General features: G+C 36.9%; 1 protein-coding gene and 1 pseudogene across 3 annotated transcripts; one reads left to right on the top strand and one right to left on the bottom strand.

Annotated features, from left to right (window-relative positions):
• Positions 1-267: 267 nt before the first annotated feature.
• LOC149922065 (zinc finger MYM-type protein 1-like) lies at positions 268-1,728 on the bottom strand (annotated as a pseudogene).
• Positions 1,729-6,991: 5,263 nt separating this feature from the next.
• On the top strand, positions 6,992-15,297 carry LOC149922064 (uncharacterized). Of its 3 annotated transcripts, none has more exons than XM_090163984.1 (7): positions 6,992-7,021; positions 8,909-8,988; positions 11,128-11,202; positions 12,649-12,722; positions 13,107-13,157; positions 13,770-13,862; positions 15,256-15,297. In XM_090163984.1, the coding sequence occupies exons 2-7, from the start codon at positions 8,922-8,924 to the stop codon at positions 15,289-15,291; spliced, it is 396 nt and encodes a 131-aa protein (XP_090020110.1). In that variant the 5' UTR covers positions 6,992-7,021; positions 8,909-8,921; the 3' UTR covers positions 15,292-15,297. The 3 variants fall into 3 exon arrangements, with proteins under 3 accessions (XP_090020110.1, XP_090020109.1, XP_090020111.1); XM_090163983.1 differs by having other exon boundaries at positions 13,107-13,184; XM_090163985.1 differs by lacking the exons at positions 6,992-7,021; positions 8,909-8,988 and having other exon boundaries at positions 11,111-11,202; positions 13,107-13,184.
• The last annotated feature ends 473 nt before the right edge of the window (positions 15,298-15,770 follow it).

Below are 15,770 nucleotides of genomic sequence, written 5' to 3'. Positions count from 1 at the left end.
CCCTCGTATCAATGTTTTCTTTATTTGGGTCGCACAAAAGATCCAACGTAGAGACTAGCTTCTTGAAATTCTCTTTTACTGGTTTTACAGCTTCAAAATGAGCGCTCCACCTTGTCTCTACAAGTCTCTTTACAGACACCCCAACATTTTCCGTTAACATATCCCAACGGTCTGTTGATGATGAAAAAAATGTATATACTCTTTCCAAAGTTCCAAAAAACGTTATACTTGAAGAAACGCTTCCGAAAGAGTGAACACCACACACGTTCAACGAGTGGTTAGAACATGGCGTAAACAAAGCTTTTGGATTTCTTTAATTTTCTTCTGCACTCCGCCATGAATTCCCGCCATAACTGCAGCGTTATCATATCCTTGAGCACGGCATAGATTTATGTCAAGTTGGACTTCTTTAAGGTGGCTCAAAATGTTTTCAGTGAGCTCAGCTGCAGTTTTTCCGCATATTGGGAAAAAACCAAGAAACGATTCCTTTACTTCTACCTTGTCTCCTTCGATATGAACATATCTAATAACTTGACTCATTTGATCTATATGCGACAAATCTGGAGTACTATCAAAAAGAATTCCGAAATACTTTGCTTTTTGAATATCACTAACAATTTTCTTTTTCACTTCATTTCCCAAAAGGCTAATAAACTCATTCTGAATATTTTTAGACAAATAAGATTGAACTCTTTCTACATTACCGACGGAGTGTTCAATCCTTAAAAAGTGTTCCTTCAAAACTGGGTCATATCTATATAAAAGTTTAACCAATTCCAAGAAATTTCCCTGGTTTTCTGATAAGAAGTTCTCTCGGTGACCGCGAAAAGGTAGGTTTTGGTAGGCGAGAAACAATATCACGTCTAAAAGACGTTTTAAAATCTCCCTCCATTTCACTTTTTCGGCGTCAGTTCCCGCTTGTAAGTTGTGCTCAATAGTATTTTGAAGTTTTAATCCCATTCGTAAGGTTTTCCATTTTTCTAAGCACGAAAGATGCTGCTCCGAAGATTCATGTTCAATAACTTTTGGGTTTAACTTCCACCATGAGTTGAACCCATGGAAAAACGTTTGAGTGTCGGATTTTATATCTTCTGCAAACAATCTACAACAAAAACAAAACAAACTATTTTTTGACAAAGAGTAAACCATCCATTTTCTCAAAATAGTTTCGCCATTTGGCAATCTCTTATAAAACCACGATGTGGTCAAGTTTCTACTCTCTCCTTTAGTTTTATCTCACGGTCTTTGAACTGCACAAAATGGTCCATCTTTATTTTGAAAATGTTCACTGCCTTTCTTCACAAAATCAATTTTCATATCACTCGACACTGTATTTGGCCAATTTGCTATATCGCGATATATTGCAAAATTTTCTTCAACATCTATATCTATTTCAGATTCGCTGTGACTTTGAACGGTTTGATTATCATCTCTGACTGGTTTTCCTTCGTTTAAACGAGTTCTAATTTGTTCTTTATTTACTGACCCAGATGGTTCAGGATGTAATTCTTCGTCGATATTGTCTTTAAATTCTGATTCAACGGATAAACCAGATTCAATAGGATCAGCGGTAGTTTTTTGGCTTTCTGGAAGTTCTGCTGCTTCTTCATTGTTTGAACTTGTTGGTGCCAAATACTTAAAAATCGATCCCGATAGTGATTTGGCCTCTAAATCTTTGGCCTTTTTAATTTTCCTTTGTTGGAATCCGCTTGGTTTGTTTCGCTTCATAGTTGCGTTGTGAGCTTATTCAAGTTGTTACTCTTGTATGACAATTAACTCTTAAACTTGGTCTAAAATCTATTTATCGAAATAAAATAAAAGCAACTGTAGCCTTCTATCTTAATGGGTAAAAATGTCGTTTCAAGCGTTGCGCCCTTGCTGGAGATTGTTATAAAAATATTAAAGGAATAATGAAAAATATATTTACTCTAAAACCTCTGCCTGACGCCTATATTTTAGTTCACGTTGAATCAAACGCTTATAAAAAGGATTATAAAATGACAAAATAAAACATTTTCGCAGGGTTTCACGGTTTCAACTCTCCCCAGGACTAACTGTACACTGCTTTTAGACTACCAGACATTTTATTTGGGTAATTACTTAAAGATTTAATTCATTTAAATCTATAAACAATGAAAACCTGAAATCGATTAGGTGTATTAGTATTACCTACACGCAATTATTATGTCGTATTGTGTCGTCGTGCACCCTACTGCATCTAAACATAGAACTATACGAAAATGTTTGAGGTCACATAATGAATTTTAAGTTTCAATTTCGCTTATTTAAAACGGAAACCTGGGTCTTTCGATTTTGAACAGATAGAGATAATTAAGGATTATTAAACTTTGTTAACCTATTACTATATGTATTATCATTGTGTCAAATTAATGGCGTGATAAAAATATAGAAAATAAATAGAACTTACAAACCTAAATTTAAGTCTGTCCAATGAGTGATCACCATAGATATAAGAAATGTATATAAAGGTCTAGATAAATTTCGGGGCGTCTAAGCCTAACATAAAATACGGAATTGACACCTAGCAGACACCAAGGAAGGCACGTGACCAAGAGCGCGAGCTCTCTTAGCATTTTAGTACTAAGTGCTTGACGTTTCCGCAGGCTGTAGTCTTTAGACACCATCTGTTGGTGACTTTTAGAATAATTTTTAAGCAGGAGACAATGGCTCTCGCGACGATAGCACGAGCTTTCTTACCGATAGATAGCGCGTTATAATTATAGCCTGCAGAAATTACGCGTTTCTGCTAGCTGTCGCCTCCCTATTCACTCCCTTTGAAATATTTTATCTAGACCTTTATATACGTTTCCTATATCTATGGTGATAACTCCAGCTTTCTGTTTCCGTTAATCTAAACTTCTAAAAACTGTACACGATCGGGTAAAAATTCGACGAAGTCCGACGGTTATTGCAAGACTACTAGCTGTCTGCGGCCTGCCGTCGGACTCAGGAGTTAGTAAAGCAAAATTCTTAATTGGACAATATTAATACAGATGAATTTTTATTTATGTTTTATTATTTATGTATATTCTTCTTTTATTTAACTTAATTTAAATCCCCCTAGCCACAACGTGCCAGTGGTCAGCGGGGCGGCCTCCTCGCCTAGCCCTGCCTAGCTATGGCGCGCCGCCCTACCAAACGTTTTGACTTAGTCACTTAGGCAAATGACACCCCTAGCTACCTGGTACCCGGGGCGGACCGAACCCCCCCCTTAGGCCGCCACTGCTCTCAAGTTCAAGTTTCACTTTGTCAAGTAATGGTATCGCTACTCTATGTGGCGTAGCTTTGACATATGGCACAGCGTCTGGATTAAGTTTAATCTTGTATGGTTTGCCAACATTTCCCAGGCCTTTAAAAAGATTCGGAAATTCAGTCTTCGGATTAACACTTGACGCATTTGTAGTGTTAATTGCTTTCTCTAGAGTTAATCCTGTGTCCAACTGCATACGTTCTGACAACGCTTTATCTCCTATGCCTACGACAATTCTATCGCGAATCATTTCATCTCGAAGTGCCCCATAATCACAATGTTCCATCAACTCACCCTCTTTCTGCGAACGAGAATTGAATCGGGCTCTTTCGTAGATGACATTGCGTCGGACGACAAAATAACTTTCAAATCGGGCGAGAATGGTGTCGTAAACTATCTGATCGGCAGCCGGCAGATTAAACGAAGCGAACACATCGTCGGCCTTGTCACCCATCAGATAAATCAACATATTAACTTGCTCTTCGCCAGATTTCCCATTAAAATTCGATGCTATTCGAAAACGCTCGAAACGCCGCTTCCATTTCGGCCATTCTCCCGGGCGCGAAAATTCTGGAGGTCCCGGCGGAGTCACATGAAAAGAAGCCGTCGAAGCGGTAGGCTGAGTCATGACTGCGCGATTTTTTTTTGAACCCTTGGCTAAGAACACTGAATACCGCACGCTAGCTAGAGCGTGGTACCGAACTAATGTTCTTGAAAATTTCTGACACCATGTTTTTTCGTTATTAACAATGAGTACGTAAAGGTTACTTATAAAACAAACTTTAATAACGAGAACTAGCATTATACATGAGTAGCTGTGCGGCGCGCCAATGACTCTCTCGTCAATAACATCGTCTGCTCTAACATGTTCTGGACATAACAATAGGGGCTGTACGTAAAGCCAATAGTGATAGAAATCAACATACAAAATATCACAGTAAGTCACAGGGGCAGGGTGATGTTAGGATTTTGTTTTTAATTTCAGAAGTTCTTGAGATGGCGCCACTAGTACGTTTTCGCTACAATTTAGCAACTATTGGCGCCATCACTCGATTGAAAGAAGCTAAAAAAATCCGAGTTTTTTGCTTACCCCTGTAAAGCAAACTCGGCGTTGAACGAACTGTAAACCGACCATTATATCAAGACAAAATAGACAAGTTCTGTCCAAATGACAGTGCATTATGGAATCCTGGCTAACGTTTTCCAATTTAGCGATAAATGAAAATAAGTATTTTGACTTATTATAGACCTCTCAAAAATTAAACCTTTTTTATAATAGGGTATAGAATATTAAACATTGTAAAAACATATTGATATGGATACCGCAAACACCTGGTTGTTAAAATGCGAATATCGAAGTATACTACACTGAATTTGCCTGTACTCTGACGCCGTTGATGAGTGTGGGCATTTTGATGAAAACCGTTGCTTATTCACTCATCGCTCACACCCACCAGCTACAAATCTTCTGACAAATATTATGACGTTGGTTATTTTCATGGAAATTGAGGCTCAGAATGTATTGGATATGTTTCAGATCGATGGTTAGTGTACGTAATTACATCACCCACATAGAATCCCACACTTCAAAGGGAAACGTGAGCGAAGTTAAATATTTATTGGCAAGTAAGCGAGGAATGTAAAATCTTTATAATATTTGGAGTATGAATTTTGTGTTCAAATTAATATCTAAATTGGGAAATTTGGGATATTTTTTTTATATTTTACAAATCTTTCAACAACTGCAGCTATTTTTAAGCCTATAGGAAAATTAAAATGGTTATATCTAGAAGCATTCTCAAGACACATTCTCTCCACGTTTCGTTTTTTAGGCCTTTTAAATTTTTAAATATACCAAAATTCCCCACTGTACCTTGAACAAATTAAGGTAACTACATGTATAGCTCGGAACATATAAAAAAGAGTATGCCCTTTAGGTAGGTATCTCGCCTATTTTATAACAGAAATACTTATACCTATTTTCCAGAAATTATAAATACCAACTATTAACGTTTTATTTATCGAGAAACCTGAACTCGTAATACGTTTTATCCCGCTACAAGCTACGTAAACAAATCTGTTAGACCTAGGCTAAAACAATTATTTGGTTACCTCCACGTTATCCGTTTTGGAAATAGAAACAATTAAGTATCTATAATTACGCAAACAAAACACGCACAATTATCACGAAGCTAATTAGTGACACGTTAAAACTCCAAGCACAAGCAGTATTAGTGCAATTAAAATAAGATTTCAGACAGCTCTCATTATACATTGACCAATAGGTGCATTTTTTTAGGCAACATTTTTACGTGATAAAAATATTATCAAGAACATAAGAAATGATTCCAGTAAATAATTGAAATTTTTTGTAACATCACAGTAAATGTTTAGGGTCCGTTGTGATGCCAAATTATATCTAGGTGTCGTTGATAGGCTAGTCGATATATAGGGCCCGTTGCGATGATGTGCGACACACTTGAGGGTCGAAAGTGCACTTGTGGCAATGAATGGAACTGTGATTACGACGTGAAACACCACAGAAAAGCAAGGTTTAGCTCTCGTATGGGCTCTGAAGCAGTTTCATCCCTACATATCATATATGGCTGTCACGTCAGCATCATCACTGATCACCTCGCACTGGGCTGGCTACAGACCCTTAATGATACTCATGGTCGTCTCGCCCAATGGTCGTTCAAGACCCGGACCTCGAGATTGTACATTGCAGTGGGTGACGCCATTCAAACGCCGATTGCCTAGGCCGCCTCATTGCCGATGAAGTCACCGAAGCTCCGACCGATGCTGGCCCGATCAACGCCTTAATCGAACTACCACACATATCAACTTTGCAACACGCCGATCGAGTCTTTGGCCCCATCATCAATCACCTACAAGATCCAATACAACGCCAAGCCGCTTAATACCTCTTGACGGATAATGTTCTTTACCGAAAGGCGGGTCTGGCATAATGGACAGGTCCAAATGTATTTGGACCTGTACATTATGCCAGACCGCAAGACGCCAACGATAGGCCCAGTTGACGACTTCAATCTTTGCCCTGCCCCAAAAACCAATTGAACGAGTCGGAATGTACTTTCTCGGACCATTTCCCCCGTCATGGCAAGGGAACACTTTCATTTTGGTCTACTTTTCAAAGTGGACCGATATCAGAGCAGTACTTGAAGCTATCGCAGCAGAAACCGCCGCCTTTTTCGTAGACCAGGTGGTGTTTCGCCACGGTGCCCCGAAGGAGCTATTGAGGGACCGAGGAGCGCAGTTCATGGCAAAACTGACGAAAGAAATCTTGAAGCAGATTTGAAACCGCCACCTATGATCCGCAGACCAACGGCCTCACCAAACGGCTCAACAAGACCTTGGCCGACATGCTGTCTGTGTATGTTGACGAAGACCATCGCAACTGGGACGACACCGTACCTGGAGTCACGTTCGCAGTCCAAGAGTCCACCCGAGCAAGTATGTTACGTTCTCCTTGTGTGGGGTGCTGTGTTTGTTGCTTCTATAGGTGTGATAAATTTGTGAGTAAGCAACGCTTTCGGCAAAATGCCCACCCTTCTAAACGGCGTCTGTGTACAGGTAAATTCAGTGTAGTGTTTGCGGGATCTATAGCATTACGTGTTTATCGACGTATAATATTCTAAGCCCTATTATAAAAAGGTTCAATTTTCAAGAGGTCTCTGAGAACAAAGCGAGCCAAAATTGTTATTTTCATTTATCGCTAAATTGGAAAAGGTAAGCCAAGATTTCATAATGCACTGTCATTTGGACTTGATGTATAATTAACAGTAAAATGAACTACGGAGTGACTTGTTTACTAGTTGGGATATGAACGGGACTGTCCCTTTTTTCGGTACTCCGTCCCGGTGTCCCCGGGGAAAGCTTTCGGACGCAGAATTGTCCCGTTTTTAGTGAAGAACCTCCGATAGAATCGAACCTTAAACTATCACGCGTGTAAGTGAAGTAATGAGTTGCGCTTGCTTGTCGGAATATTTGTGCAACGTCACCTCGAGGGGTTGGTCACTCCGCGAACTCGGTGTACACTGTCCTCTGACTGTGCTAATAAGAGTTCGTGAACTCTTTAAAATCCGTACCTTTAACAGTACTAAGTACGCGAACTCGGTGTACAGGTCATCCGAGAGTGACTTACCCCTCGCGTCACCTCGTCCGCCACCCACGTGTCCCGTCACCGTCTACTTCCCTGACGTGATTTGCGATGGTTTTTCATTGTAATGTGTTCCTAATTTTTGCGTATTGTGATCTGTTTAGGTTAGGAAGTGGTAACCTGTAGTGTTTTGAGTAGTGTTTTAACAATGTCCCGTTTCGAGGGAAAATAAAGATGGTCACGTTAGATATGCCTCCTATGTAAAGGAGTGTATTTCTTGGCGATATGTTTAGAGGATTGCTAAGTACTCTTGCTATTTTTATTAATAATAATAAAATTATCTAATTCACTAGCGAGGCAAAACCTTAGGCCCAAGCTAGTGATTTGTTTACTACGTCTACATAGTAGCTTTTTCATAGCCTACACTAATACTCGTATTGGTTTCGGTGATAATAATTATACAAAAATTTGGGCGGTTTTGGTGGCTATTGACGTTTCGGTGTTTTTATCGGTGTTGTCAATTTGGTGAGTTTTGTACTTTGGGTTAAAATAGCCATTTATATCGTTCCAAGAGAGGTTTGCGACCTAAAGAATGTTTTTTAGTTTTACGCAAGACTAGCTAGTGTAACTTTTAGACTCTCGTAGCTGCTACTATTCCCGCCGCCTTAGCTCACGCGCCATTTATTTTGATACCAGTAGCGTCGTGTGGTGGTAGAAAAGCGCCAGAGAGTGAAAGGAAAGCTGGTTCCGAAACCATAGTTGAGAAACCCTACGTAGAGCTCGGGAGAAAGGGTGGTAGGAAAGCGCTATATCGACAGTTATTGGGAACTGAATACCACCCGCGCATTAGGCAGGGCGGTCTAATGCGCGGGTAAAACGGTTACCCTCTGGGAAAACAGCTTTACGTTTTCTAAAGGTGGCGATTTGTAAATTGTTTATCTACCGACAGTGTACCCTCCTGGATTTCAGGTACAGGTACAATCAATGTATTTGTAGCCCCGAATTGCTCATTTAAAAATTTAAATAAATCACATTTTGGTCTAAAATTTTCCAAAACCCTCAGAAATAATAATTATATTATACATAATATTATTCATATATTCATATAATTATATAAATTAAGAAAGTGATTTAAATAAATTCTGATTAAGACTCGCTCTTTGCTAAGCACCACTCTATTGTCGTGAAAATCACTATCAAATACATAATTTTCTCGGTGCGCTTTGGGCTGCCGAGGATTTTTACTTTTGTACCCCAAAAAATATTTTTCTTGCGCCGCCACTACAGCCAACAAACTCAACAGTAACGTTCGGGTTAAACAATTATTTGGGGCACAGCGTGGCCCCCTGATTTAGCCTTGTGCTCATTTATATCGAAAACACATTTTCTACAAAAATGGGAGTCATGGCTGCGTACCTAAATGTCGTCCCATATTTAATCCTACCGAAACTATTTAAAAACTTCGTGTGGATAAAATAAACTATTAACGATCTGATTTTTGCTTTCGTGTGTCTTAGTTAAACATTAAAGATGGAATTATTAGTGAAAATCATTCTGTTACTATCAGTATTGTTTGTGATAGTGTTATCCAAAAACCGTAAGTAATTTATATATATTTTTTTCTTTTATACGCCACCAGAGCGAAAAATTAAAAATTGAAACGAATCCATGGAAAAGAAGACCTTTTACGGCTAAGCCCGCGGTACCTCGACAACATAAGTCTCGAGAAGGGTACAAGATTTAAGAAAAACTGAAATAGCCTTAAAAAGAATGCGCTTAAATTTAAAATAAGAACGTAAATTAAATAAAGGGGAATCATTAAAAATATGAAAAATAATTGGGTCTCTCTAGAGAAGCGGCTAAACGTTGCAACGGTTCCCAATCTCATTGTCTGCTGATTACGTCATCTTAGTTTTCCGGGCTCTGAGAAAATCATGACTTGAAGGCTAGGACTAGTTTTTCGTCCGAGTTGCATACATTTAGGTTAGCAAAAACCCCATTTTTGCAATGGAATCGCCCTCCAGCGCTTATACCACTTGAAAACATAACACACGCGTTAAAACGTTAGTTCACGAGGTAAAGATACTAGGCCTAACGTCCTTGGCTTATTATTTTTATCGCGTGTTTAATATTTGTGTGGAAATCTTTCAAATATCGGACACCGTGGCGATACGAATGGGCTGCCAAAAAAGAACCGAACGGCTAATCTGAATTCGGGCTCAGTAGCTTAGTCGCAGAAGCTTAAAGTAAAGCTAGGCTCGGCTTATGTTCAGGTTAGGTTAAGGGTAAGAACAGTAACCCCAAGACGTCGGGGTAAAATTGTGGCTAAAAGAACGCCTCAATACTCTGACCTTGAAGAATAAGCTAATAGTTTAATTAAGCGTCAAATGAATACTCCTTTGGTTTCAGAATAACCGAAAAGCATCGAACTAATGTAGCATTGGAATCGGAACCTAAAATTTTATTTAAAAAATCGATCCTTTATCTATCAAACAAAGACAAAACTAAATATTTGTGACCAATGAAAGTCAATAAACAAGTCAAAGTAACTATTATGATGCAAACCAACAGGACATAAACGAAACCACTAGGTCGCATACGCGAACCGGCAGACGCCGTTTGTTATTGAATACTTTTATCGTGACACACTCGCGCTTTTATTGAGTCGAAGCGTATTTCATTTTGAATTTATTCGAGCAAATCCGCCTTAACCAAATAGGAAATCTGTCCTATGTTGGAATTGTTTCCCCCAACCTTGTTTTGTGGTTTCTTCCGTCGTGGCTAAAAGTTGATAGCGACTGATCTGCATCATCGATTTAATTCAACTCTCCGCTGTCCCTCGTAACGAGGCGTAACAATTCGGAAGCTAAATTAAATAACAAATACTCAAACTCCTACTTTGGCCCATCATCAATCACCTACAAGATCCAATACAACGCCAAGCCGCTTAATACCTCTTGACGGATAATGTTCTATTTTTTCATTATTCTACATTCAGAAAACCAATCTCAGTTTGATGAATAAGAAAAATAAGAACTACATCGCAACTGTAATTTAAAATAATATATATACATATTTTGGAAGAAGTACAGCCTTTAGTATCTGCAACGTATTATCAACATATGTTTTGGTTCAAAACGAAGCAGTGGTAGATTCCATAAACTTATGGCACGAAAACCTGCGCCATTTGGGCAAAATATACTTTCGAGGCGCGTTCAAAATTTTACACTGAAAAAAAACTAAAAAAGGATTTTTTTTACCAAAAATCCTTTAGTAATCTATCTTAACTCCGAAATATCAGAACAAGCAAAAAGTGTACACCTAATTAACACGACATAGCGCGTCTACATGGGTAAGTCTACTACGAAACGAGAGTTGAATACTTCTTTTTTGAGGAATTCATGGTACAAGATAAAGAAATGCACACTTAACAGCAAATGGGATTCTGCATGAAATATGCGTCGTTTTTTTCATTAGTAAAAATGTCTCATTAAAAATTCGATGGGTCAATGACCATAGGTTTTTCCATAAAATATATAATAAAAAATTAAAAGTATAAACCGTTTTTATAAGCTTTTTAGTACTTGATCGGCACGGCCGTTTCGCACGCTGACTTCAAATTTAATTTTTTTTAGCGATTCCAACGCGTGCTCTATATCTTCAATCGCAATAGCTAGTGACGTAGTAAAAAGAATAAATAGTTTCAATAAAGTTTTTAACATCATTTTTGAATTAGGTCGCAGTGCCGATGACGTCGACTATAATACCAAAAGAGAAAAAATATTAGAGACGTTAAATATGGATTGTGAAAGTAAGTCTAAAAGAAGTTCATTATAGAGGAGTAAGAAGCATAACAATCTGCAATCCACTTTGAAATATTCTTGGGTGCACGCAGGCATTTTTCAAAGGGGTAAAATTTGTATACATAGTCAAAGGGATGGGGACTTCATACCCTCATTGGCATAATCATTACTCAGTAAAGGGGCATTTGCTCTTTTGCCTCGCCCCTCATGCGGGTTCCCATGCATATATTAAGTGTAGACCAGTTCGAAAAGCATAATAAGAGCCTCCAAATCAGCAAAACATCCAAATCAGATTTTGTGTTGGGAAAAAGTTTAAATAGAACTTTTTATCATCCTAGAAAATGTTAAGTTCCCAGTATAGTCTCTCTTGTGAAATAATATGAATTTCAATGGCAATTGATAATTTATTGCTTATATTAAAGATGATTTAAAATTTTTAACATCTGTTTCGTTTGAAAAGTATGTCTTAAACTATAGGCAGACGTCAGTGGATACCCAAGAAAGTGTTGGTCACGGTCGTAGCCATATGGTTATTCATCCTCACATTTTTAATTTTACGGTCACTGTTATAAATTTACGACCTGATTGTGGCCTGCTGAAAAGTATTATTTGGTCCTTTTTGAGATAGAAATTTAAGGTAATTCTATATAATTCTACTATTATTTTGGTTTATAAAACAAGCAGGTTTCAAAAATTCAATTGGCTATCCCATAGAACAAAAGTTATTAAAATATAATTCTCAACTATTTTGAAATTTACAACATTCAAATACCTAACTGTATTCATTTCCAATTCTGCATATCTTTGACATTGCTCGTTCTACGTATAATAATGTTAATAATAATATTTATTTCACAAAAACTTTGTCGGAACCACCGAGGTATAGCGTATACATGGCGGTTACCAAGACAATACATATAATTATTAATTAAATTTATAAAATGAAATATTAAATGAAATTTGAAATTGAAAATTACACTATCAAGGAGACTACCGACTACCCGAGGTGTAAATCAACGATTTTTTAAACTATGGAAATAAGTTAAAACACCCTTAAGCTAAAGGTTTGCCATGGCAACCGAAAACACTTTTTTCAAGAATAATTTATCTTTGCACCACAAATGTTAAGCAAAAGCAGAACGGGCATTTAAATAAGAAGTATCAAATCATCTTTAATTATAAAACTTTGAACATAAAACATTACTTGGTTTAGATTAATGTTGTATTTAACACCCTTAAGTGTAAAGTTGCTACGGTAAAGTTTTGCCATGGCAACCGAAAACATTTTTTTTTTCAAGAATGATTTAACTTGGCACCACAAATGTTAAGCAAAAGCATAATTAAGAAGTTTCAAATCATCTTTAATTATAAAACTTTGAACATAAAGCATTACTTGGCTTAGATAAAATTTGTATATTACATTTATAATTATTAATTTCATTACATAAATGAAGATGAGAAGATGTTCCCGAATTTCCTTGAAGCACGATTTCAAACTATCTTACCAGAGAATGAAACGCTGGCTAATGTAAGTGCTGTTTGTGCATCTACTTGGGTCTTAATGCATGCAGCAGCTCTAGAGAAAACCCTGCTATCAGCCAACGAGAAGCCCCGACGATTTCGTAGTTTAATCGGCAAACAAAATTTGTCATGTTTCTAAAATTCCTTAATCTATTAAAATCTCTGTTTTTCAACATATGTTATTATAATTAACGATTAAAAATTCTTGGTGATAATACGAACTGGAAAACTAAACTACTTGGAAAAGAGAGAAGCTCAAATTATCCTAGGGTTTGGATTTTTTGCCCTCATATGATTCTCTTTTTGACATTTCCGCAATTGTTTTTAGTAGTATATTCACATAACGTATGTACGTGTAACATCATAATCTGCTTATTTTTCATTCTTTTAGTTTGCCAAAAACGCTCCAATTGAGTGCACCGAAGAAGTAGGAGGCTCCAAGGTTTCATTTTGCGCTCTTAATAATACCGTATATTTTTTTTTAACTACGCTTAGTACCGATCAGCTATGAAATTAAATTCTGACTTAGTACTAGAAACTCCTTCTGAGTTGAGTTTGCAAGTTATCTCTCCACTAGTTAAAGGGGTTTTCCCTCGAATACTTCAGTTTATCTTTACAATGAAAACTTGTTGAGGTTAACGGTAATAGTAAGTGTAGGGTGCTGTTGGCTCGCGTGGCATGAAAGGTTTGCCACCACCCTGAATTTTATGGCATTAAACGTCGTTAGATGACTAAGGTCTTAGGGGGTGCCTTGGGTATTAGCCTAGCTGATTAAAAATAATTAAGTATTATTTAATTGTTTTTTGTAAAAAAAATTATTTACTAAAACTAAAGATTGTCTATATCCGTAAATGACCAGAAACGTTTTCCCCTTAAATTTTAAATAACCCCTTTAACTTTATTGCGTAACACAGTCCAATAAATCTGCGATTTGAAAAATTCTAAAATTAAATGGAGAAAAAATAGGCATTTGAGAAACAAGCATATCTAATTCGACCTAATAGTTTTAATACGAACAATTTTGTTTCGAGAATTAAGAATTTTTAATTAACAGGAAGAAGGCCGGGAATGCATCGTTAGAAAAAATATCGATTTCACGATGGGAAATTTCACAGCTATCTCTGATGCATATAGTGAATATAATAAAGTACGTTTTTTTTAAATTTTAATATTTTTAATCCCAAATGATTCTGGCGATTGTTTAAAGAGGTTTTGAGACTGTCTTATTAAATTTAAAACATTTGGTGTTAGAGTAGAAACGGTTAAACTCATAAATTATATTATATCACACCAACAGGGGCCAAGCCATGGGGGCAGAAGGTCGCTATCCCTTCCAACGTTTACAGAGTTGGCAAATTCTAGTTGAGTTGGCGAAGTCATTTAACTTCCGCAAAATTTATTTCACTCTCTTCAAAAGATATGCTCCTGCACACCATCGTGGCTTAACAAAACAAAGACTCAGAAAACCAAGGGCTTATGACTTTATTCAGGCGTGGGTGAGGTAGTTACAAGGTGACGAAAGCGTGGCATGCACTCCTGCCGACGCTTAGAACTTGAAGTATAGCACTCGTGGTTAACGTTTTTACGCCACGCGCTGCTCTTGAACTTGTTTTCCACCAGCGTGCGTCATAATGTTATTTTCTTAACGCGCGTAAAAACGTTTGAACGTTTCAAAGCTGAGAAACGCGTCGTTGCGCGCGCCAGTGGAAAACCAGCTTTAGGCTGAAATACCGAAGCCTCGACTTTCTAGCAAATGATACATTCGTTATGGCGAAGGGTAAAATTACGTTTTAACTCTCCGTCAGCCATACGACCTTTTCCTCTCCACCATTTTTTTTGGTCCAAGGCCCCTGTCACCGGACCATGGCCGAACTCGGCAATTACAAATCACCAACACATTTTAATTTCAACGGACCCATCTCGATTATCACCCCAAGTAAGCTAAGACTTTAGGCCTACCATTGATGTCTTAGTTACGGATATATAGAACATTAAAGCTATTTTTAAACTATTTAGAACGTTACGGTGTAGCTATCTCCGCCATTTACTAAAAATAGGATAATAGAGAAATAATACTGAAAAGGCGCCACTATACCCTTTTTCCAGCAAAAATAAATATTTAATTTTAATATTAAATTATAATAATAACTGTTAACAGTATTCTATGGATAATGTCATATATCATAGTCCAAAAGTTAGATTCCAAAAAATTGTAAAACCGCTTTTAGCTTATCTAGGCAGGTTAAGCCAGCTATCGAAAACATAGGGGAATCTTGTAGCTGAGTATAGACGCAGCTTTATTGTGAACAATCTACACTCTTACAAGTTCACACATATTTCCAAATAAAATACTATTTTATTCTTCTAAAATTTCAGAGGGTCAAATATCCTAATTATTACTCTATAAAATCATTTAAATGTTTCAAGTTATCTTCGGTCATTTTATACGGATGATTAAAATTATTAAATATTAGTAGCTAAAATATTAATGGCCCGTTAAATTAAAACTTTTTTAAGTATTCTTTTATGTATATTTTCAGCAAACAGTTGAAAATCTGAAAAATGGAAAGATATAAAAACACACTGTATTGGAAGTACTTTTCTTTGAAACCATTCGGAAACATGTATGAATCTATATTTTACTATATTAAATTGGACTTATTATTAAATGCAACTGATGTTTGTTTTTAAATTATGATAATAAACAGGAATTTTTTTATTTATCTTACTTAGCAAAGACATCGTGAAACACCGCGAATAACCAAAAGATGTAATAAAACCAACATTATTCAACAAGGTTTGTGAAGAATTTTATGGCACGCCATTTAGGTCAAAATTAAAAAATATCGAAAAAAATATTTTGGTGTGCGTGAAAGACTATTTCTGTGCGTGAAAACGTATTTCTGTGCGTGAAAACGCATTTCTGTGCCTGAGAAAAGTATTTCTGTGCGTGAAAGAGTATTTCTGTGCGTGAGAAAAGTATGTCTGTGCGTGAAAAAAAGTATTTGTGTTATAAAAATATTTTCTAAAATATTTTGCGGAAATAATAAACATA

This window comes from Leiobunum rupestre, chromosome 11 (genome assembly GCF_980474605.1).
Source record: "Leiobunum rupestre chromosome 11, qqLeiRupe1.1.hap1, whole genome shotgun sequence".
Classification (NCBI taxonomy): Eukaryota; Metazoa; Arthropoda; class Arachnida; order Opiliones; family Sclerosomatidae; genus Leiobunum; species Leiobunum rupestre.
This window is presented reverse-complemented; position numbering and strand designations above follow the sequence as displayed.